Raw genomic sequence first — 23,054 nt, forward strand, 5'->3', positions numbered from 1 at the left:
AAAGCGACCCTCAAAATTCCTGTATTGGTCCATCTCTCTAAGAGTCATTGTTAAACCGTCTGTAATGCGGGGACTTTAGAGGCCGCTCATTAAAATGTGCGGGCGTAGAAAATGCCCTACTATCTGCAGACAATGGAGCCTTTTCTCCGGCATCTGTGTGTATGCGCGCTGAGCGGCTTCCAAAGGGCACAACAGTGGAGGATTTTATCTTTTGGCCTTGCCAGAGCTTCCCTCCCCCCCCCCACCCCCATTGCCCCCATTCGGGCTGGGTTGTGGATTTTGAATGCTGCCTTTTTGTACTTCCCCTCCCCGTCCATGAGAAACTTGGATGGGCTTGGATGCATACGAAATGTAGACATTTAATAAAAGGAAGTAAAAGGGGTTGGAGCCCACCCCCCCGCCCCTCCAAAAAAGTTACTGTTTCTCTCCAAGGCGGGGTCTCTACCCCTTAGACCCTGCTTTGGCTCAAGGTGGCAGCTTCAGATCTCTCGATTTGCAAGTGTCTGGGATAGGCATGCTGTTTTTCATCAGTATTCACAGCAGCACCTCTGCTGCAGCGAGCTTTGAAATGCCATTAAAGCTACCAGGCAGCGAATGTGTGCAGAACAGCATATTGTCTCCCGTTGTCCATCCTGGAATAAAAGGCTTGTGGGCATTTGACTCTTCTTCTGCTTAAGTGTTCCCACCCCACCCGCCATCATGTTTTTATCTCCTGCCTAGCCGATCCCGTCTGCGAGCGTAGCCCTTTTTAAAAAAACCTGCTGTGAGTGGCAGAGAAACAGCCCTGTTGACACTGCTCAAAAGAGAAATTCCTCCCCCCCCCACTTCCATTCCTGAGGAAAGAAGCAACTCTTTGTTATATGGCTGGTTGAAGATGCAATCGCGGGAAAAGCTTCAGCAATTTTTTTTTTTTTTTAATTTGATTTATATGCCGCCCTTCTCCGAAGACTCAGGGCGGCTTACAATGTGCTCAGCAATATTTGAAGTATCACAGTGCTAATGTGGTTCTAGAAACCTCTCAAAAAAAAAAAGAGACACTTCCTGCGTCCTATAGATTATTGTAGAGACATCACCCTGCCAACCAAAGTGCGTATAGTCAAGGCGATGGTTTTCCCAGTTGCAATGTCTGGCTGTGAAAGTTGGACCATAAGGAAGGCTGAGCACCAAAGAATGGAGGCCTGTGAACTCTGGTGCTGGAGAAGACTCCCTCGAGTCCCTTGGACCGCAAGGCCATCCAACCGGTCAGTCCTAGAGGAGATCAACCGTGACTGCTCTTTAGAAGGCCAGATCCTGAAGATGAAACTCAAATACTTTGGCCACCAAATGAGAAGGAAGGACTCCCTGGAGAAGAGCCGAATGCTGGGAATGATGGAGGGCAAAAGAAGAAGAAGGGGACGGCAGAGAAGGAGGTGGCTGGATGGAGTCACTGAAGCAGTCGGCATAAACTTAAATGGACTCCAGAGGATGGTAGAGGACAGGAAGGTCTGGAGGAACATTGTCCATGGGGTCACAATGGGTCGGACACGACTTCGCAACTAACAACAACAACAACAACAACAACAACAACAACAATAATAATAGATTATTGTGGCTCTTGGGGACATTTACCTAACATTGGCAAGGCAGATCATTCACAATTTGGTTAAACCTAGGAAGAGAAAACAGAATGGCTGGTTGGACTGAAAGACCAAAAAAAGAAAGACCTCATACATGGAGTCTGGAGATAGCCAGAACTTCCTTCAGCAGTAAATCTGAAAGTCCTGAAGTGGGATTGTTGCCCTACCAGATCTCCACACCATCCTGCTGTAAACTAAAAGATGTTGGCCAACATTCTCTCCTGACCTTGGATTTTGCGAGAGCGTTTGTGATGGATACATGCAGAATATGTGCAGACTCAAGGAGTAACAACAATCTGCCTCCACTAGGGTGGGCCCTTTGATTAAATGCTATGGCCGTGATGGCGAACCTATGGCACGCATGCCACAGGTGGCACGTGGAGCCATATCTGTGGGCACACAAGCATTGCCCTGTCTCAGCTCCAGCGCGCATGCACATGCTGGCCAGCTGATTTTCGGGCCTTCCGGGCTCACTGGAAATTGGGAAACGGGCTGTTTCTGGCCTCCATAATTTTGGCAGCAGATTGGATTCTGCTGCAGTTCTTTTTTAGAGTTGGTAGCCTGGTCAAAAGAACATTTAAAAATCATTGGCTTCGTGAAATATGAAGCTATTATATGAGAGCGTGACATGGAATTTTTAGGGCTTTAGATGAAGGAAAATATGGGTTGAAAACGGCAGGATCTATTGCAAAGTCAAAAGCTTTACAGCAATGCTTAGGATTTCCCGGTCCCAGCAGAGCACTCTGTTCACTGAACCATTCTGATTATTTCCTTTAATATTTTCATTTGGCTAGATTTAAATTTGTGGTGCTGAGAAGCCAAGAATGATACCGATATTCGGTCTTATGTAACCCTCTTCCTCCATTCTCTTTTTTTTCCAGGAATCTGAGAAAATCATTGCAGAGCTGAATGAAACCTGGGAGGAGAAATTGAGGAAGACCGAAGCAATCAGGATGGAGAGGTTAGTGCTCCCATATCATCTTTTTTTTCTCCCAAATTTTATTGATTTTTTTTATTAATTACATTTCTTAGTGCTTAATAAACATCGTGTTGTCTGGTTATTTAATTTGCTTAGCAATGCTGATTATATTCTTAAATCTCACCCCTTTTTCCAAACCACTGGTAAAATAGATTCCATGTTTGATTCCAGTATTCTGTGTCTTCTTTCTGCTTAATTTTCAATGTCCATCTATCCATTTCTGCACAGTCTAGTATCTTCTTAATTATCTCGTCATCTCGCGGTGTTTCTTCATTTTTGCAATATGATGCGAATATAATCCTTGTTGCTGTTAACAACATGTAGTATTAAATACATACTTTCCTTATCTAATTTTTCTGCTATTATACCGAATAAAAACAATTCAGGTTTGAAATCTACACCTCATATCTCCATGAGATCATATCATCTTGATCGTTACCTTAAAAGCAGTGTTTTTCAACCTTAGCAGCTTGAATTCTGGGATTTGAAGCACAGGTGGGTTTCAGCAGGTTCTGACCAGTTCTGGAGAACCGGTAGCGAAAATTTTGAGTAGTTTGGAGAACCGGTAAATACCACCTCTCTCTGAGTCCCAGCTGATTGGGAGGAAATGGGGATTTTGCAGTAACTTTCCCCTGGAGTGGGGAGGGAATGGAGATTTTACACTATCCTTCCCCTGCCACGCCCCACCAAGCCACGCCCACCAAGCGGAGCCATGCCACGCCCACCAAGCCACACCCACAGAACCGGTAGTAAAAATTTTTGAAACCCACCACTGATTTGAAGTCCACACATTTTCAAGCAGCCAAGATTGAGCAACACTGCCTTAGAGGATCAAAAAGGATCAACTTCAAGGTGGAGTAGGATTCCACTGGATGGTTTTTAATCCCTGACTTCCAAAGCCAAAAAAGGGAGAGGTTGGAGTCATGAGGAGGAAAATTTTGAGTAAAAGGGTTATAATTCAGGTAGAAATGGAGTTGCCGGTAGGAGATTTGAGAAGGGGAAGGGTTACTTCGGTGGAAAGATAATAGACCAGAACAATAGAAGAGCATTGAGGTAATCCTAAGAGAAAGGAAGAAATCATCTTCAAATTAAATCAAATAAAATTCATGCAGATATATAAATATGAAATGAAAGTTCCCAGATACTTTTGTAAAAGAAGTTGGCTTGGGGTTATTTTTGACCCTCCTAATGCTATTTTACCTGGTTGTTTTATCCTAGAGTTTATCAGGAGAAGATAATTGACAGTAATAGCACTTAGATTTATATACCGCTTCATAGTGCTTTACAGGCCCCTCTAAGTGGTTTACAGAGTCAGCCTGTTGCCCCACACAATCTGGATCCTCATTTTACCGACAAGGTTGAAAGGCTGAGTCAACCTTGAGTCCGTCAGTCAGGGTCCAACTCCTGGCAGTGGGCAGAATTAGCCTGCAAAACTGCATTCTAACCACTGGGAGGGAGGGAGGGAGGGAGGGAGGGAGGGAGGGAAGGAAGGAAGGAAGGAAGGAAGGAAGGAAGGAAGGAAGGAAATAGCAATAGCACTTAGACTTATATACTGCTTTACAGACCTCTCTAAGTGGTTTACAGAGTCAGCCTATTTCCCCCAACAATTTGAATTCTCATTTTGCCAAGCTTGGATGGATGGAAGGCGGAGTCAACCTTGAGCCGGTCAGGATCAAAACTCCTGGCTGGGGGGCAGAGTTAGCCTGCAATGCTGCATTCTAACCACTGCGCCACCATGGTTCTAATCAAAAACACATTTTGTAAAAACGGGGGAAATTTTAAAAATGCGTCACTTCTAATTTATATCTCAGCACACCATCTCTTCCTGCTGTTTCTTCGTCCTGTGCTGTGCAGTTTCCCCACCCTTAAAGAAAAACTAAATTCCTCTCTCCCACGTCTACTGAAATTTAGAAATCGAATTTGAAGTGTGTTTTTCGAAGAATTCTTCACACCTTCTTGTTCCCTTCTCCACAGAGAAGCTCTCTTAGCTGAGATGGGAGTCGCCATCCGAGAAGATGGAGGCACCCTTGGCGTCTTCTCACCAAAAAAGGTAGGTAGTGCCATAAAACGGTTTCATGTCTGTTCTTTCAGACGATGTGGGGATCCTAACCACTGATGGGGGTCCAACAGTTCTGCAGAAATGGTAGCGCTGCGATCAACTCGCTGCTTGCCTGTGTCTCACTTTTTGGAAATACGGTTTCGAGATGATTTCAGTTAAAACGACAGTATCGATTAAAGCAATCGTTTTAGAAGCGCGTACACTTTTCCGTAGGTGGGATATCAGAAATTTATTTATTTGTCAAATTTATTTGCCACCTGTCTTGTTGTGGGCGCTATTCGAGGCGGCTTGCAATAAAGGAAGAAAAATGAAAGGTGCGTAAACGGAACAGAAGTTAAATAATAGAACAATAAAATAAGCAATGACAAAGCACCTTAAATAATCTATTTTCCTAAGCACCTAAAGGCCAGACAAGGAAGAATAGATGGAAATTGATCAGGGAGAGATTCAACCTAGAAATAAGGAGAAATTTTCTGACACAGAGAGCAATCAACCCATGGAACAGAAGTTGCGTTCAGAAGTTGTGAGAGCTTCATCACTGGAGGCTTTCAAGGGGAGATTGGACTGCCATTTGTCGGGGATGGTGTAGGTCAGGTGTGTCAAACTCACGTCATCACGGCTGTGTCACATGACGTATCGGGACTTTTTTCCCCTTCGCTAAACTTGGCGTGACCAGCACATGACGCATCTGGCCCAGGGGCCGGGAGTTTGACAGCCCTGGTGTAGGGTCTCCTGCTTGGGTGGAGGGTTGGACTAGATGACCTACAAGGTCCATTCCAACTCTGTTAATCTATTAATGGTTAAATCTGTCTGTAATCTGTTAAAGGAAGACAATAAAAATAATACATCAGTATGATAATAAAAAAAGAGCAGAAAGTATGCACCTTAATTTTCTTGATGTCCTGAAGGCAGGCTCTGAATTGAAATGATGCTGAACAGAGCTCTTCAGAAAATGTTCCACGAACCACTTCAAAGTCTGATTTTATTTTATTTTTCAACCCCACGGTAGTTAATTTTTGTAGCTTTGTGACTCCCATTTGGGCCAGGCTCCAGCAGATATTCTAAGGTCGAAGATAAGATTCTGGAACCTTGCCGAACTTTTCTGGCTGGGGAATTCTGGGCATCGAAGTCCACGCAGCTTAACGTCGCCAAGATTGAGAAAGATTGCACTATGGCCGTGATGGCGAATCTATGGCACGCATGCCAGAGGTGGCACGCAGCGCCCTCTGATGGCACGTGAGCTGTCGACCCAGTTCAGCTCCACTGTGCATGCGCGCATCTCCTGCCAGCCAGCTGCTGTTCAGGTCTCTGCCATGCATCTGCGGGGGCCGCACGCATGCACGGGGGCAGGCCGCGTGCAGGGGCCGCGCGCGCATTGCATTTTGGGGCTTTGGAACCTTTGGTCCGGAAAAGGTTAGCCATCACTGCACTATAGTATGATTGTCTCATCGTCACCTTAAGTAAGCCCTCTTTTCCCTCTTTCTCTCATCGTCTGAATTTCCTTTGTAGATCTTCTCTCAGAGACCATCAACTTTGTTTGATGACTCTTTTGATACCTTTGCGGTTGACCAGGTTTGTCTTTGTGCCGACATCGAGGCTTAAGCAGAAACTGCAGCTTGTGAAAAGTAGAATAGAGTGAATTCATCCTTCTCCTCTTTACCCTTTTCATCCATCCTGGTTAGCTGTTACTTCCCTGTCTCCCGTCGGCAATCTCTCACGGGGTACCACAAGATTTAGAGACACTCTAAACAAATGGGGCTATCCGGTGGCATCTGTCCCTTTTGCGATTGTGGTGACATGCAAACAACAACACACATGTATACACCTGCCTGTTATGTCCCGATCAGTGTACACTTGAGGACCTCATGGCAGCGTGAAAGAATACAATTAATATCCCTAGTTTCTGGGCAAGATCTGTTTAATCTTGTCTTTTATATTTTAAATGTCATGTCACATAGTATTCCTTATTTTAGGGACTCGGTGGCTCAGTGGCTAAGACGCTGAGCTTGTCGATCGAAAGGTCGGCAGTTCAGCAGTTCGAATCCCTAGTGCTGCGTAATGGGGTGAACTCCCGTTCCTTGTCCCAGCTTCTGCCAATCTAGCAGTTCGAAAGCGCTTAAAAAAATACAAGTAGAAAAAAATAGGGACCACCTTTGGTGGGAAGGTCACAGCGTCCCGTGCGCCTTTGGCGCTGAGTCCTGCCGGCCACATGACCACGGAGGCGTCTTCGGACAGCGCTGGCTCTTCAGCTTCGAAATGGAGTCGGGAACGACTAGCACGTCTGTGCGAGGGGAACCTTTACCTTTATTCCTTATTTCAATTGTGATGCTTCCGTCACAAAGAAACAAACAAACAAACATTGTTAATCTGTTCCTTTCACCTCTTGTAGTTTTGTAGCACTTGTAGCTAAGGAGAAACTGCTCTTAGTTTACAAGCTAGAGCTGCGGGATGGATGTGAAGATCCTATTTCTGTTGCTATTCTAATATTTTCTTTTTCCTCTGTGTTTACTGGCGCTCGTTGGCCAGATATTCACACCAAGGCCTTGTGATTTGTTGGCTGGTTCCAGCGGGGTGTTCTCACCAAAGAAGGTTGGTTGAGTGGCTGTACAGGTAGTCCTCGACTTACGACCACAATTAGCACCACCTCCACCACCCCGTCCCCAAATTTCTGTTGTTAAGTTAGACCTTCGTTAAGTGGATTTTGCCCCGTTTTATGACCTTTCTTGCCTCCGTCGTTAAGCAAATCATTGCAGTCGATAAGTTAGCAGCCTGGTTGTTAAGTGAATCTGGCTTCCTTCCCCATTGACTTTGCTTGTCGGAAGGTCGCAAAACGGATGACCCCGGGGATGCTGCAATGGTCGTAAACACGAACCAGTTTGCCAAGCATCTGAATTTTGATCCTGGGGTTGCTGCAAAGGTTGTAACTGTGGAGAAATGGTCAGAAATCAAATTTTCCCTCCAGTGCCGTCGTAACTTTGAACAGTCACTAAGTGAACTGTTGTAAGTCGAGGACTACCTGCAGTAGCTTTAGATCCCATTAGGAATGTTTGTAGGAAATAGATTCTTGAGACTTTCCAGCAAAAGCCGTGATTTGAAATGCTGGTGATCCCATTAACCCGCGAAAGGGTTGCTCTGTAGAAGCTGCTCAGTAGAAATTCCACAATTTATTTTTCCCAGCAAAATCAGCTGAGAGCATTTTCCCCAATTTAGTTATTTCCATACGAGATGAACTACGCACTCCTAACTTTTTGATTCAGTGGTGAAAGTGTCCAGTAATTTTTTTTTAAAAAAATCATTTCATCCTCTCCAGTTCCTGCTCCCCTTTTGAAGAATTAGGTATTTTTCACAGAAAGAGGAGAGAAAACAAATACCGTATTTTTTGGAGTATCAGACGCATCCCCCCCCCCAAAAGAGGGTGAAAATTTGGGTGCATCTTATACACCGAATGTAGCCCCTCCCACCCTCCAGCCCCACCCTTTGACCTCTGCCTCCCAGCAGTTTGCCTCCTTGCAGCAAACAGCCTGTTTCGGTTTCAGCACAGCCTGATTAGCACAAGCAGCTGGGATCGGCTCCCGACCATCAGCTGTTTCAGGCTGCAAGGATTCCCATTGCCTATTGCCGCACCAGCCTCCGCTGTTTGCTGCAAAGAGGCAAATTGCTGGGAGGCAGATTTTTTTTTCTTGTGCTAATCAGGCTGTGCTGAAACTGAAACAGGCTGTTTGCTGCAAGGAGGCAAATTGATGGGAGGCAGAGGCACTTTTTTTTTTTTCTTGTTTTCCTCCCCCAAAAAAGTAGGTGCGTCTTATAGTCTGGAGTGTCTTATACTCCAAAAAATTGGCAGCTATTGAATTTAGGATAATCTGAAGAACCTGTTATCCCTGGCTGTCACTCACCAAACATCTCCCTTTAAAATAAATACATGTTCAAATAACTACCGTTTATCCCACAGAACCCACAGCGGGAAGGATTTTTGATGCTTCTGTTCTTCCTGGGACGCTCTTCTCTTGGTGCACTCTGAGCTTGGTTGTTTTCTTGCAGACGTTTCTTTACCAAACTAGGTGATATCATCAGTTTTAGCACCGATGATGTTATCGAGTTGGAGTAATGAAGAGCCTTGGTAGTACAGTGGTTTAAAGCACCTTGTTATTAACACAGCTGCCTGCAATTACTGCAGGTTCGAATCTTACCAGGCTCAAGGTTGACTCAGCCTTCCATCCTTTCTAAGGTAGGTAAATTGAGGACCCAGTTTGTGGGGGCAATAAGCTGACTTTGTATAAAATACACAAAAGTAGGAAGGCTATTGCTTAACGCATTGTAAGTCGCCCTGAGTCTCCGGAGAAGGGCGGCATATAAATCAAATTTTAAAAAAAAGGAAAACAACCCAGCTCAGAGCACACCGAGGACCCCTTCATTTCAACCCTGAGCCCACAAATATCCTTCCTTTGTTAGCATTCTCTTCCTGCACTGCAGCAAAATTTCATTCATTCAAGAATTGATGGCTTGTCTCCTGAGAGGGGCCAAAGCAGCTTTGGATTTTGAAACTGCCGTCTTTTCTACGAAAGAAGCCCTTGTGGGGAAGAGGGCATGTCATTCAAGGAACGCCATGTTTGTTTCAGACCCCTCATCTGGTAAATCTGAACGAGGACCCCCTGATGTCAGAGTGCCTGCTTTATTACATCAAAGATGGCATAACTAGGTAAGCGGTACTATCTGAACTCTTTTTGATCCCGCCTTGCGTTTGTGGCTTGGAGCAGAGAAGTTTACCTGTTTTTAGAAGCTGTGACAGTGCCTTAGGGCAGCGGTTGCCAACGGGTGGTCCGTGGACCACTGGTGGTTCGTGTGAAAATTTTGGTGGTCCGCAGAAAAATTATTTGCATTTTGTTATATTGCACTAAATCAGGGGTCCTCAAACAATGGCCCCTGGGCCGGATACATGCAATGAATGTTTGTGTTTGCTGCAGAGAGTCTCCCACTTTGGGGTCTTCTTCTGTGGGTCGGAGGGGGGCAGAAATTCCGACTTGGGGTCTGCTTCAGCCTCCTGGTGTGGGGCTTTGGGGGAAGGCTGGAGGGAAGCACCACTGGTGGCAAAGAGCTGGAGGGTCTTGTTCCAGTGGGACTGCATCATGGCCTGGAACTGGCTGACCATCTCAGCCCGCTGAGCCTCCAGGGACCGGTACTTGGCCTTGCACTCCCGCAGGTCTTCTCTCTGCTTGGAAAGCCTATTCTCCTAGTCCTCAGTGAGGTGGTTCTGCTGAGCCTCCTTCTTGGTCAGATCCAATTTGAACTGAGCTGTTTTGCCAACTCTTTCTCATGGTGGCTGCTTAGCTCCAACAACTGCTTCCTAAGGAGGCCGGACGGGGAGGCAAGGAGTGGCTGGGAGGGGAGGGGTGAGTAGAGGCTGTCGAGGCACCCCTCAATGTGAATGACATTGAGTTGACCATGCCCACCCAGTCACATGACCACCTAGCCATGCCCACCCAGCCGGTCATTAGGCAGATAGTATTAGTGATCCGCGGGATTTCAAATTATGAATTTAGTGGTTCCTGAGGTCCGAAAGGTTGGGGACCCCTGCCTTAGAGCTCTTCTTTTTCGGACACAGGGTTGGTCAGGCGGATGCCGAACGGCGCCAAGACATCGTCCTGAGTGGGGCTCATATCAAAGAGGAGCACTGCATTTTCCGAAGCGAGAGGAACCCCAATGGCAGCGGTAAGCAGGAGGTGGATCCTGGATATTTTAAATCAGGAGTCCCGAATCCCCGGGGTGCAGCACACTACCAGGCCATGGCCCATTTTTAAGCGGGCTGTGTGAGCGGCTGCTGGCGAATGTGTGCGTGCACACAGCTGAACTTATACAAGCAACAGGTTGGCATGTACATGCACGCACTAGCCCGCCACTTGCACAGCCCGGTTCCGCAAGGGCCACGGCCTGGGAATTGGGAACCCCTGTATTAAAATCTCCCGGCCAGCTTCCCCCGACTCTGTCCTTCACATATGTTGGATCTCTCATCAACCGTTCAGACAGTGACTTGAGTGTTCTCTGCTTCTAGTCATTGTTATCCTGGAACCATGTGAATGTTCAGAAACTTACGTCAATGGCAAAAGGGTGATACAGCCGGTACAGCTGCGTTCAGGTAAAAATATCTATTTCTTCATGAGGAAATGTCGTCTTTTTAAAAAAAAATTATTGTTGCATATCATACACTCCATTTCTATGTTGAGCAGTGTGTTCTCTAGGTGTCCATGGCGTTAATATACAAACATCATTGTCACTATAATCATATATATATCTATGTATGTATGTATGTCTTTGGTCATTTTCAGGCTGGTGTTTTCGGCTTCGTGCTCCTAGAAGCACGAAGCCGAAAACACCAGCTTGAAGATGACAATGAGACTTTGTCAAAACGTCGCCAAGACACTTCCAATTTTACGTGAGAGAAAACCCGAATAACCAAAGACCTACATACAAACACCCGCGAAAACCTCAGACTATATATATATATATGCATATTCTTTCTAGCCAGGTTTTACCTACGTAAGCTAAGTTGTTCTACAGCCCTGGTTCTGTGAAATCTCATTCACAAGTTTCTGGGCCTTTTTTCTGCTGACAAACAGCAACTCTGTGTTGCTCTCTGGGAGAGCATATTGTGAACATATCCCTAAAAGGGTAGAAGCGACGTTTCGACAGAATCTCATCTGCCATCATCAGGCTTATCTACCTTTTTATCATCTACCCTTTTAGGGATATGTTCACAATTACACGGGAAGAAACCCGAAATATTAACTGTACACACATATATACCTGTGAAAACTTACATAGACATAGATATAGATATAGATATAGATATAGATATAGATATAGATATAGATATAGATATAGATATAGATATAGATATATATGCCAATATATGGTAAACAAATATGCAATAATATCAATCATCTTTAAAACATATACTATCTTCCATCAGAGTATCGATTATATAACCATCAAAATAATAGCTCGTCTGTTTTTCTTTCTCGTGTAGACCTTTAACCTCAACATCTGTCATTTAACCATTTGTAAAATGATTCCCGTGTTATAAAATAAACCAAATCGTCTTTTCCTTTAATGTTTAGGGTTAACCTGTCCATCTCTGCACACTCCAGAACTTTTTTTTTGGATAATAATGTCATCATCTGCAGGGGTTTCTGGGTTTTTCCAACATTGTGCATATACAATCCTAGCTGCTGTTAGGATATGTAAAACCGAATATGCGTGACCCTTATTATAGTTTCCCTTATTATAGTTTTGCCCAACAAAAGTGTCTCAGGTTTCAAATCTATGTGTTGTCCTGTGATATTTTCCAGCCATGTGCACATTTTCTTCCAGGATTTTTTTTTTTTTACAAAGCAAAGCAAAACGAAATGTGTCTTGAATGCCTGACCATCCGGCTTCATTTTAAGCTCAGGATATTATTTTATTCCGGATGTGGGTGCTGGGCTATCTAGTCCACCATTATTAGCATTGGCTAGTCATTGGGAAGAGCTTTGCAGCCTTTTCATAACCATTGGGCATTGAATTGAGGTCCTTCTGTATGTAGACCAGAGTTTCTCAACCTTGGTGACTTGAAGATGTGTGGACTCTACTGTCAGAGTGTTTACAGTGTGACTACTATTTTGAGACAACCTAGGAGCAAAACACAAGACACAGAGGTTTTTTCATTACAAACAATGATTTATATACAAGACTTTTATATACAGACATACATATGGTAGGCACATACCAGGCAATCAATCAATCTTCAACTCTACACGAAGAGCTACAATGCAGATAGAATACGACGAGGAGAGAGGGAGACGCCTTCTCATGGCCTCCCTTATATAGACAACTTCTTAAAGGGGCAATAACCCTGCTGACTCATCCTGGTCCACAGCCTTACAGCGGCTAGTCAGCTTTAAACCATCATTTCCCTGACATCCACACATCTTCAAGTTACCGAAGTTGAGAAACACCCGAGGTCGACCATGCACTCTCCCATCCACCTCCCTTGATTGTCCTGGAAACTTGGTTGCCTGAGTTTGTCCTTCTCCAAAAACGACCCTTGGCCAAAACCTCTTTTATTGCCCCTCCAGGAAATCGCATTATTATGGGCAAAAATCACGTCTTCCGCTTCAACCACCCTGAGCAGGCGAGGGCTGAAAGAGAGAAGACGCCCTCGGCTGAGACTCCGTCCGAACCGGTCGACTGGACTTTTGCCCAGAGAGAATTGCTGGAGAAACAGGGAATTGATATGAAGCAGGAGATGGAGAAAAGGTAAGGCTTTTCAGGTGAAACCAAACTAAATCTGCATTTTATCACCCGTGAAATGGAAGCAGAGCATTTAATCCCTTTGAACTGGAACATCATACAAGCCGTCTTCAGAGCAACAGATAAAATTCAAATTAACAGAGTTGAAAAAAGGACCTTGGAGGTCTTCTAGCCCAACCCCCTGCTCGAGCAGTAGACCCTATACCACTTCAGAATAATTGTTGTTCAATCTCTTCTTTTCTACCGGGCCGGCCAGCTGGTCTTTGCGGGTGCCGAACCACCTGAAAATGGCCAAAAAACAGGCTGGTTTGGGGGCTGTTTTCTGGGCCATTTTCCAGGCTGTTTTCACACCGTTTTTGGGGGCTGTTTTCCAGGCCGTTTTCGGGTCTGAAAATGCCCCCCCCCAAAATGCCCCCCAAAATAGGCCGTTTTTCGGCCAAAAACAGCCCAAAGAATGGCCTGAAAACAGTCAAAAAAACGGCCAAAAACCAGGCATGCATGTACCAGCCAGCTGGTCTTCAGGTTTCCGGCACTCTGGCGCGTGCACACACACACACACACACATGCACGCGTGTTCCGGTTTGGGCACTCGGTGCCGAAAAGGTTCACCATCACTGTCCTAAGTTGTTAAGTCCCGTTTTTTTTCCGTGCCTCTGTGACTTCGAAGGGTGGTTAGACTAACGGCTCTGCAATTCCAGGACTCCCTACTAAGCAGTCCCTGTATCTCTCTGCAGACTTCAAGAGATGGAGATTCTGTACAAGAAGGAAAAGGAAGAAGCGGATCTCTTACTGGAGCAGCAGAGGCTGGTAGGTGTCCCTGCCCCACCCAGGCCAATTTTAAGAGAGATTCTCTGCTGATTCCCAGAACTAGTTGCCCTTTGGCTGTTAAGTGTGCTGTTTTGGTCTTACATTGTTACCAGACAATGTGTCGGTCTCTCTCTCTCTCTCTCACTCCAGTTCAACACCGAGTTAAGCTTCTTCAACAGACAGAATAAAAAAAGGCTTGATCTGTTGTTACTCCGCACCTCAGACCCCAATTCCAGACCTCTCTGAAATGACCTTGCCACTCCTCCTCATGAGGGTGGAGATGGCTCTTAAAAAGTCACCAAGTTACTAACTGGGTCCTCCGGAAGAGAGGCCCCTAGATCCGTTTGCCTGCCAGGTTTTGGTCCCCTTCCCTCCGGGATCTCCAGAATGACGGCTGTGGGTGATGCATGCCTTTAATCTCTCTGTCTTTGCCCTGCCCTGCATGGAGTCTGAATCCTTAGCAAGAGAAACGGTCATGCATGAGGGAGGGAGAATTTCGGGGAAGGGGGGTGGGGGCGACAGATCACATAGCTGGACTTCACAAAAATTCCTCGCCTCCCTCAAACAAGGTGATGAGGAGGAAACCTACAAAGGAGGTTTCCAACTGCCTAGCCTGTGAAAAGAGCGTATAAGATAGTCCTCGGCTTGTGACCACGATTCAGCCCAAAATTTCCTTTGCCGAGCCAGACAGTTCTTCAGTGAGTTCTGCCCCAGTTTACAAGGATTTCCTTGCCACAGTTGTTAAGTGTAACACTGCAGCTGTTAAGTTAGTAACAGGCTTGTTAAGTGGATCTTAAGAGCCAGGGTGGCGCAGTGGTTAGAATGCGGTATTGCAGGCTGACTCTGCCCACTGCCAGCAGTTCGAGTCTCACCGGCTCAAGATTGACTCAGCCTGCCATCTTTCCGAGGTCGGTCTAGTGAGGACCCAGATTGTTGGGGGCAAAATGCTGCCTCTGTAAATTGCGTAGAGAGGGCTCTAAAGTCCTATGAAGCGGTATATAAGTCTAAGGGCTATTGCTATCTGGCGTCCCCATTGATGTTGCTTGTCAGAAGGTCTCAAAAGGGGAACAAATACATGCCCAGATGCCAAGTGTCTGAATTTTGACCATGGGGATGCTGCAACGGTCATAAGTGTGAAAAATGGTCGTCAGTCGCTTTTTTTCAATGCCGTTGTAACTTTGAATGGTCACTAAACAAATGGCCGTAAGTCGAACACTACCTGTAGTCTCTTTGGTTATCATTATCATTGGGTTTTTCCCCAACCCTTTTTTCCCCACTTTGATAAGAATCTACATTAGTGGCCAAAATGATGTAAACCTTTTGGGAAAAAGGTATTTTTTGAGGTTTGATGGCTAATAACACCACTTTTTTGGGGGGGGGGAGTTTCAAGATAATCCTATTCCACTTGCTGGAACGGCCTGGGAATAGCCCAGACCTTCACTCAATCGAAAATCTATGGAGCCGACTAAAGAAACTTGTTAGTCAGAAGCGACCCAGCAATAAAACCCAGTTAATACAAGCAATCATTCAATCTTGGTTTCACATTTATAACAGCTGCAGAACTAAAAGACTCGGTTCCCTCCATGGGAAGACATTATAAGGCCGTAATTCATTCTGATCATTTTTGTATATCTCGGTTTTTCTACACATTTCACTTTTCTTCTTTATACTGTAACTGCTATTCTAATAGCAAATCCTTCATAAAAGTTCTTGCATTATATTCTTGATTAAATTATTTTTCCATTGATATATCATTTTATGGTACTACTTCCCCCCCCCCCCCAAAAAAGTGGTGTTATTAGCTAGTTTTAGCAAATACACTTGTCCCAAAAGGTTTCCACAATTTTGGCCACGACTGTAATTGTCCTGTTTGCATATTTGAAAAACATGGACCCCCAACAAAGACTGTCCTTTTAACAAAAACGTGTCTGTAGCTATTTATTTTTAACGTAACATTTAAAAAAGAAAAATCAGTAATGCTGAAATAACCTCAATCAAAGAGTTTCATTCCTAACTTCCTTTCTGTGCATAGGATACAATTCATGGTAATGGACCACTTTTCCTACATCACCGTTCTTTCAGCAGTATTCAGGGCCTCTTGGGCATCAGTTTGTGGCATTTTAGGAATGCTGGGCAGCATGGTCTAGGGCAGGGCTCTCCAACCTTGGCAACTTTAAGACTTGTGGATTTTAACTCCCAGAATTCCTCAGCCAGCAAAGCAAAGCTGGCTGAGGAATTCTAGCAGTTGAAGTCCATAAGTCTTAAAGTTGCCAAAATTAGAGATCCCTGCTCTAGGGAATAGCTGGTGAAGATATATACCTTTTTAAGTAATTAGGTCAATATTATTGACTCCGAGCCCGTATAACCGTGATGGTGAACCTATGGCACGCGTGCCACAGGTGGCACGCGGAGCCATATCTGTGGGCACGCGCGTGTTGCCCTAGCTCAGCTCCAGTGTGCAAGCGTGCGCCAGCCAGCTGATTTTCGGGCCTTTTGGGCCCACTGGAAGTCGAGAAACGGGCCGTTTCCGGCCTCCTGAGGGCCTCTGGGGAGGTGGGGAAGGCAGTTTTCACCCTCCCCAGGCTCCAAGAAAGCCTCTGGAGCCTGGGGAGGGTGAAAAACAGGCCTACTGGACCCACCGGTAACCTTTTTGCCGTCGTGTGCCAAAAGCGGAGGTGGTCGCATGTGCATTCGTGGGGCATTGAATTATGGGCCCGCTCGTGTACAATCCCTCGTGCTCCCCCCGCTTTTGGCACGCAACGGCAAAAAAGGTTAACCATCACTGCCGTATAAGTACACTTCCGATTAAATCTCAGGTGCACGGTAGAATAATTCTTGAAACCTCTGGGGAAAATTTATTCAAAGCTTGTTTGGAGTGTTTTTTTTTTTGTTCTTACCTCTTCACCAATTTTACTAATATAAAAGCATTTTTACGTGACTGCAAAAAAAAAAAAAAGCATGAAGTTTGCAACAGGCAGGCATAACTTCTGGGTCGGTTCATAGGCATGAGAGTGAGATGTGGAACGGTAGAAAACCTTAACAAGATTCCCTTCCTCCCCCTCGCCCTCCCCCCCCCCCAAAAAAGGCTTGGGTATCTTTTAGGATGATCTGTAATAACCGAAAGGCATTTCTGCCTTTAAACCAAGAATCACTGGCAAATGGAAAGCACATGGCCAGTGGGGGTTTTGTTTTTTGGGCTGGCCCAAATAAATAAATAAATAAATAAAGATTTTTGACGATGTATTGTTTTCTTTCTCAGATTTATAACCCACTTTTTCTCCAGGTGGCACGCGTAGCATTCTTTAACTCCAACCCTGTGAGATAGAGGGGGGGGGCGGTGGAGGGTGACTGGCCCAGGGAATTTCCACGATGGAGGGTGGATTTCAACTTAGGTTTACTCCGTCCAACATTCTAACCACTGTTACGGCACTGTTTCTAACCTTGACGCTAGTGGCTGCTTCTGAACTTGGTTTCTCTCTTGATTCTCTAACCCTTTTTCTGGCTGCTTTTCTAGTCGCCTGGACTGTCAGTCTGAATCCACGTGCACAGCACTTACTAACCCAGTGTTAACTCCACCTAACCTTGGCTGTCCGTCTGATCATTCTGCGATGACTGTCGGGTATCACTCCTCGCGAAGAGTCTCTTCCCCACCCCTCTAATGAAATAACTTGGCGGTTGTAACCAGGCCAAAAAAAAAATGTTTGGCACACCAATAGCACGAAGCGTTACGTCCACCTCTCTTCAGGTACTTGGTTTTGGCTCTTCTAAGAGTTTCACACGGATTGGATTTTGGGAATGTCTTGGCATATTCTCGGAGGGGAATTAAAAATCCCACAAAATTTAGATATGTCTGGAATTAAAGAAATCAACCGAAGACGGTTAGGGATAGTTTAAGACTTCCAGTTAGATGTTCACTCCCTTCCTTTGTTCACTCCCTGAATCGTTTTCCCTAATTTTGAGTTGTCCTTTCTTTTTTTTTTTCTTTTTTTCTTGTTCAGAATTTTCCTTCTTTTCTCCAAATTTTAATTTTGTTTATTTTGGGGCCACCTCTCGATTGTTTTTTTTTCCCAAAGGATGCAGACTCTGATAGTGGGGATGATTCGGACAAGCGGTCTTGCGAGGAGAGCTGGCGGCTGATTACTTCCCTGAGAGAGAAGCTGCCCCCCAGCAAGTTGCAAACCATTGTTAAAAAATGCGGCCTCCCCAGCAGCGGCAAGAAGCGAGAGCCCATCAAAATGTATCAGATCCCTCAACGCCGACGCCTCAGCAAGGACTCCCGATGGGTGACCGTTTCAGATCTCAAGATCCAGGCTGTGAAGGAGATCTGCTACGAGGTAGCGCTCAATGACTTCCGGCACACCCGTCAGGAGATCGAAGCCCTGGCCATCGTCAAGATGAAAGAACTCTGCACCCTGTACGGGAAGAAGGACCCCAACGAGCGCGACTCGTGGCGAGCCGTGGCCCGAGACGTTTGGGACACGGTGGGGGTGGGCGACGAGAAGATGGAGGATCTCCTGCTGAGCGGGAAAGGCATCGCCGACGTGGACGATCTCAAGGTCCACATCGACAAGCTGGAAGACATCCTGCAGGAGGTGAAAAAGCAGAACAACATGAAGGACGAGGAGATCAAAGTCCTGAGGAACAAGATGCTCAAAATGGAGAAAGTTCTGCCGCTCATGAGCTCCCAAGAGCCGAAAGGGCCGCCCGCCACGGCTGCCACGAAACCGAAAGATCCCCCCGGCCAGGTCAGTGCAGAAGGAAATGTAAACAAGGATGGGAAGAGTGGCTCCGAGAAAGACGGCCGGGTTTCACAGTTAATGGAGGAAGACCCTGCCTTCAGGCGAGGACGGCTGCGCTGGATGAAGCAGGAACAAACCCGGTTCAAGAACCTGCAGCAGCAGGAGATCACCAAGCAGCTCCGTCGGCAGAACACGCCGCACCGCTTCATCCCTCCGGAGAACCGTAAACCCCGCTTTCCCTTCAAAAGCAACCCGACCCACCGGAACTCCTGGAGCCCGGGCACCCACATCATCATCACCGAAAACGAGGTCATCGAAGTGAGAATCCCCAAGGAGGAAGAGAAGAAGACCGAGGAGATCCAAACCCTGCCTGCTAAAGCTCCGGTGGTCCCCAAGGACCCTCCTCCTCTTTGGAACAAGCCCGGGCCGCAGAAATCTCCGGATCAGATCCAGATCAAGAGGCAACCCTTGAACCCGCAGCCCCAGCCTTGCTCTCTGCAGCCAAACCCCTCCACCCCGGTGCGCTGGAGAAGCCATTCCCTCAACGGCCAGCAGAGGGGTTTCCAGCGCCAGTTGTCGGACTCCTCTGAGTCCTCGCCCGCCCCGGGCGCAAGCCAACCCCAAGATTTGCAATCCTTCCACCAGAAACGCCACCTTCACCAGCACTGGCAGTCTTACAGCCCTCACCACGGCAGCCTGGAGAGCCGAGCCAGGCCGGTCGATCGGCCGAGCCCCTGCAACCAGTTTGTGACTCCTCCACGCATGAGGCGGCAGTTCTCCGCCCCAAACCTCAAAGCCAGCCGAGAAACCACGGTTTGACTCTCTCGCCGGTGGAAGAGAGCTATGCCCATCCTGACAGGGAGGGATGGGGGGAGGACGTGGGGAGTGTCCGCAAACAATTGGCCTCGGGCCTCATAAGAGGACCTTTGCCCACCGACATACAGAGCACAAGACCGTATATTTTCTACCTATCTTGTCAACTGCCTGTGAAACATTTGGTGTTTTCTGTTTTTTTTAAAAAAAAAATTGTGGAAATCCCTTACTTTGGCCTTGAGGGAAGGCCTCTGTGTCGGTTTGGGAACTGTCAGCTGTCAACTGTCAACTGTATCATCTTTTTTTAGGTGTGGGGGGGGAAAACAATGAACACAAATGGGGACCTTTTAAACCCCCCATTTGTGTGAATCTTTGGACAATCAGCAAAGCTCATCCGGGAAGCTTCCCACTTCAGTTTTGTATTTTATTTGGATTGTATTCCTACACCTCTCGGGTTTTTCCTTTTCAGAAGCCTCGAAAGTCACCCCTAAAAGCTTTTAGAATTGGGGGCAGATTATTAAGACAGGGCAGCTAATTCCTCTTAAATTTTTCAGTTGTGTTATGGGATGTGTGTGGGGAGGGGAGCATGTAGTTATATCATCAAACAGAGCAGTTTTTGCTAATTTGGGGTTCAAATTAGAGACTCCTGCGACTGGCCAGGAGTCAGATTTACAGATTTAACAGAAAGACATAACCCAAGGCAAGCAGAAACTGCTGGCAGCACCTACCGGTGTGTGTTCCTTTTGGTTTCCTGCCCCAAAAAAACCTGTTCTGATCTAGGCTTCCCCAAAAAGCACGAAGCAGACTCCTTATCGCGCCAAAACCCCTTTTATTAAACAAACAGTAAATTCCTCTCATCTACCTTCAGCAAAGTCTTTCAAGGGAGAATTTTACAGTCACAGACCTTATCTGGCTTGGAGAGCTGCCAGGCCGATATCTTCAAAACTTGGCAAGGAGTCTCGGAGAGTCACGAACCAATTAAGCGAACTAATTGTCTCCTGCAAACTCCACTCCCCTTTCGCTCCTCTTTTATTCCCTCTGGGAGGGGCCATTAATCGTCCACCCGTGGCCTTACTCCTGAGTCGACCCTTGTTCTTTAGCTGTTCCCTTCGTCTGGCCACTCTGCGCATGCGCACACTGGAAACAGGCTCCGGCTGTTAGTCTGCCTCACTGATGTCTGCCTCCGAAGGCAGCTGATAACTGGCATACGGCCCTGGCCCCCTCTCTGCCTCCGACGCAGAGCCCTCATCAGAGCCCTCCCCAGACTCCAGGACTGGCCCATGTTCCTCCCCAACCTCCTCACTGTCTGAATCTGCTGCCGCTGGCAGGGCACAACAAAACCTACAAGCATTTGGGTTGAGTTTCCAACCAGAAAGCTCCAGCCAGAGATTTCAAAAGCATTAACTTGGCACGGTGATTCTGCGGCTGGCTAAAACTCCCCCCTCCCTTGATTTTCCAGCCTCTCTGGAGCCAAACTTTTAGCAGTCGGGGTTTTTTTGTGCGCAGTTTTGTAGTCAGAGCACAATTTTGCTCTACACCAGGGGTCGGCAACCTTAAACACCCAAAGAGTCACAAAGGTCCTAACCAGAAGCCCCCATTCAATTCTGGAGCCGACCGGAATTCCAGTTCCCACATCATAGTCTCCTTCTAGCGCGGCGTCCTTTTTCCTCTGTTGACCGGAAGTCGGTTCCCCCACCATAGAGTCTCATCCTATCGCGGCATCCTTTTTCCTCTACCTGTCTTAACCGAAAGCCCTATCAATTTTGAAGCCGACCAGCAACAAGGAGCCGCAGCAGAGGGATGAAAGAGCCACATGCGGCTCCAGAGCCACAGGTTGCCGACCCTTGCTCTTCACAAACGGAGCAGAGTTTTAGCTCCTGTGAAAAATCAGAATTCTCTCATATAGGATAGGTTTTAGGGTTAATAATGTCTGGCTGAGTTCGATTTCTTACAGGTTAGTGGAGCGATTCGGGAAAGAACGTGAGAGAATTAAAAAATAAGCAGCCATACGTGTCTCTCTTCCCTCCAATTTTGTGCCAAATCCTATCCATCCCTATTAAAAGAGAATAAGGAGGAGAGCTTGGATCTTTCACAACCTGAGAAGCTGAGATTGGTAGTGAAATGTTGGCCGTGGGAGTTGCTTGGAACCCTTAATCGTTTGCCCTGCTGCTTTCTAAATATTATTATTTCAGTTTCCTTCCTCCCGCTCCCTGCATTGCCTCCTTTTCGAGTGATGCTCCCCTGGGGAGATTAATTGAGCAGATCCACCCAAAGGTGTGCGGGGTTATCCTGCTCCTTTCGCTGCAGACAGACATTGTCTCTGAGTGATGGATGATTTGCCCTGAAGCAAATGTACAAGTTTGCTTTAAAAGTCGGCGGAGGGTTGGGGATGGAAGGCCAGCCATCTCTGGTTCCTTTGCACTGCAGTGCATAAGCTAATAAATTAGACCTCGTTAATTTTACTCAGACCTCTTGTCTACTGGGGACGCGGTGGCTCAGTGGCTAAGACGCTGAGCTTGTCGATCGAAAGGTCGGCAGTTCAGCGGTTCGAATCCCGAGCGCCGCGTAATGGGGTGAGCTCCCGTTCCTTGTCCCAGCTTCTGCCAACCTAGCAGTTCGAAAGCCCGTAAAAAAAAATGCAAGTAGAAAAAATAGGGACCACCTTTGGTGGGAAGGGAACAGCGTTCCGTGCGCCTTTGGCGTTGAGTCATGCTGGCCACATGACCACAGAGACGTCTTTGGATAGCGCTGGCTCTTCGGCTTTGAAACGGAGATGAACACTGCCCTTTAGAGTTGGGAATGACTAGCACATGTGTGCGAGGGGAACCTTTACCTTTACCTTGTCTACTGAGGGCCACAGGAGGGAGCTTCTAGTTGAATGTAGAATCATAGGGCTGGATGGCACCTCAGAGGTATTCTTGTCCAACCCGCTGCCCAAGGCAGGAGCCTTACAAAAAAAGTGTCCTTTTTTTAAATGAAAGTGATTGCAATGAAATGAGGGTTGAGTTGGGCAGCAGACTACAGAACAGAAGAAGCTATAGCTGCCTTTTAATTTCTCCTTTCATTTTTTTTCTTTCATCATCATCATCAACAACATTTTAATTGGCCTTAATCAAGGAATCTGTCCCGAGTTTGTCAGGGAAACCGTTTGCGTTCCTCAAAATAGATTCAGCCAGATTATTCTTCGGTCCGTTCTGTGCCTTCTTCTGATGGTTAAGCAATGTAGATTATATAGGTAAATATATATAAATATATATTTTAATGCTCTTAGTTAGGTTGCCTTTGAAATAATTTCCGAAGCTTTTGAGCGTGAACCTATTCGCAGTTACTGTAAAGGAGGAAATTGTTCCTTCCGGTGAAGTGATGGAATCTGAAAAAAATAATAATGATAATCTGTCCATCTGTTGTTTTTAAGTGGTTTTGATGTTTTTTTTTTAAAAAAAGAAAAAAAACAAGCCTGCGTTTTGTGAAAAGCAGATCTGCTTGTGCTTTTTAACAAGTCATTTCAATAAAGTGCAAAAGATTCTTATTAAGCCTGTCATGTCACTTGGTTGGGGAGTCAATTGGCAGCTTTTTGGAAACCCAAAAAGGAGCTAATTTTGTGTTTTGTTTTGTTTTTTAAACCAAAGAGTGTGGAGAACACGGTTAGCTCTTCTTCTCTTTTAAACTGGCATTTAGAGGAATCTGATAAGAAAAGGGGACGTAAGATTCAGGATCCAGTGGGATCCTTTCCTAGTTCTTAAATTGGGAATCCCTCT

At 46.2% G+C, this 23,054-nt stretch overlaps 1 protein-coding gene across 50 annotated transcripts in view; it reads left to right on the forward strand.

Moving 5' to 3' along the window:
- Positions 1–23,054, forward strand: part of KIF1B (kinesin family member 1B) — a 115,411-nt gene that overhangs the window by 47,908 nt on the left and 44,449 nt on the right. For 48 of the 50 annotated variants that reach the window (XM_087878910.1, XM_087878911.1, XM_087878913.1 and 45 more), the window contains 7 exons: positions 2,498–2,577; positions 4,570–4,645; positions 9,271–9,350; positions 10,254–10,360; positions 10,701–10,784; positions 12,763–12,943; positions 13,672–13,744. In XM_087878910.1, coding sequence (XP_087735036.1) covers positions 2,498–2,577; positions 4,570–4,645; positions 9,271–9,350; positions 10,254–10,360; positions 10,701–10,784; positions 12,763–12,943; positions 13,672–13,744 — 681 coding nt within the window. Of the gene's footprint in view, positions 1–2,497; positions 2,578–4,569; positions 4,646–9,270; positions 9,351–10,253; positions 10,361–10,700; positions 10,785–12,762; positions 12,944–13,671; positions 13,745–17,817; positions 22,826–23,054 lie in introns of those variants that run through there. The other 2 variants (XM_087878956.1, XM_034438856.3) reach the window with 1 other exon arrangement.

This window comes from Pantherophis guttatus, chromosome 15, assembly GCF_059756535.1.
Source record: "Pantherophis guttatus breed Tessera chromosome 15, ASM5975653v1, whole genome shotgun sequence".
In the NCBI taxonomy this organism is placed as follows: domain Eukaryota; kingdom Metazoa; phylum Chordata; class Lepidosauria; order Squamata; family Colubridae; genus Pantherophis; species Pantherophis guttatus.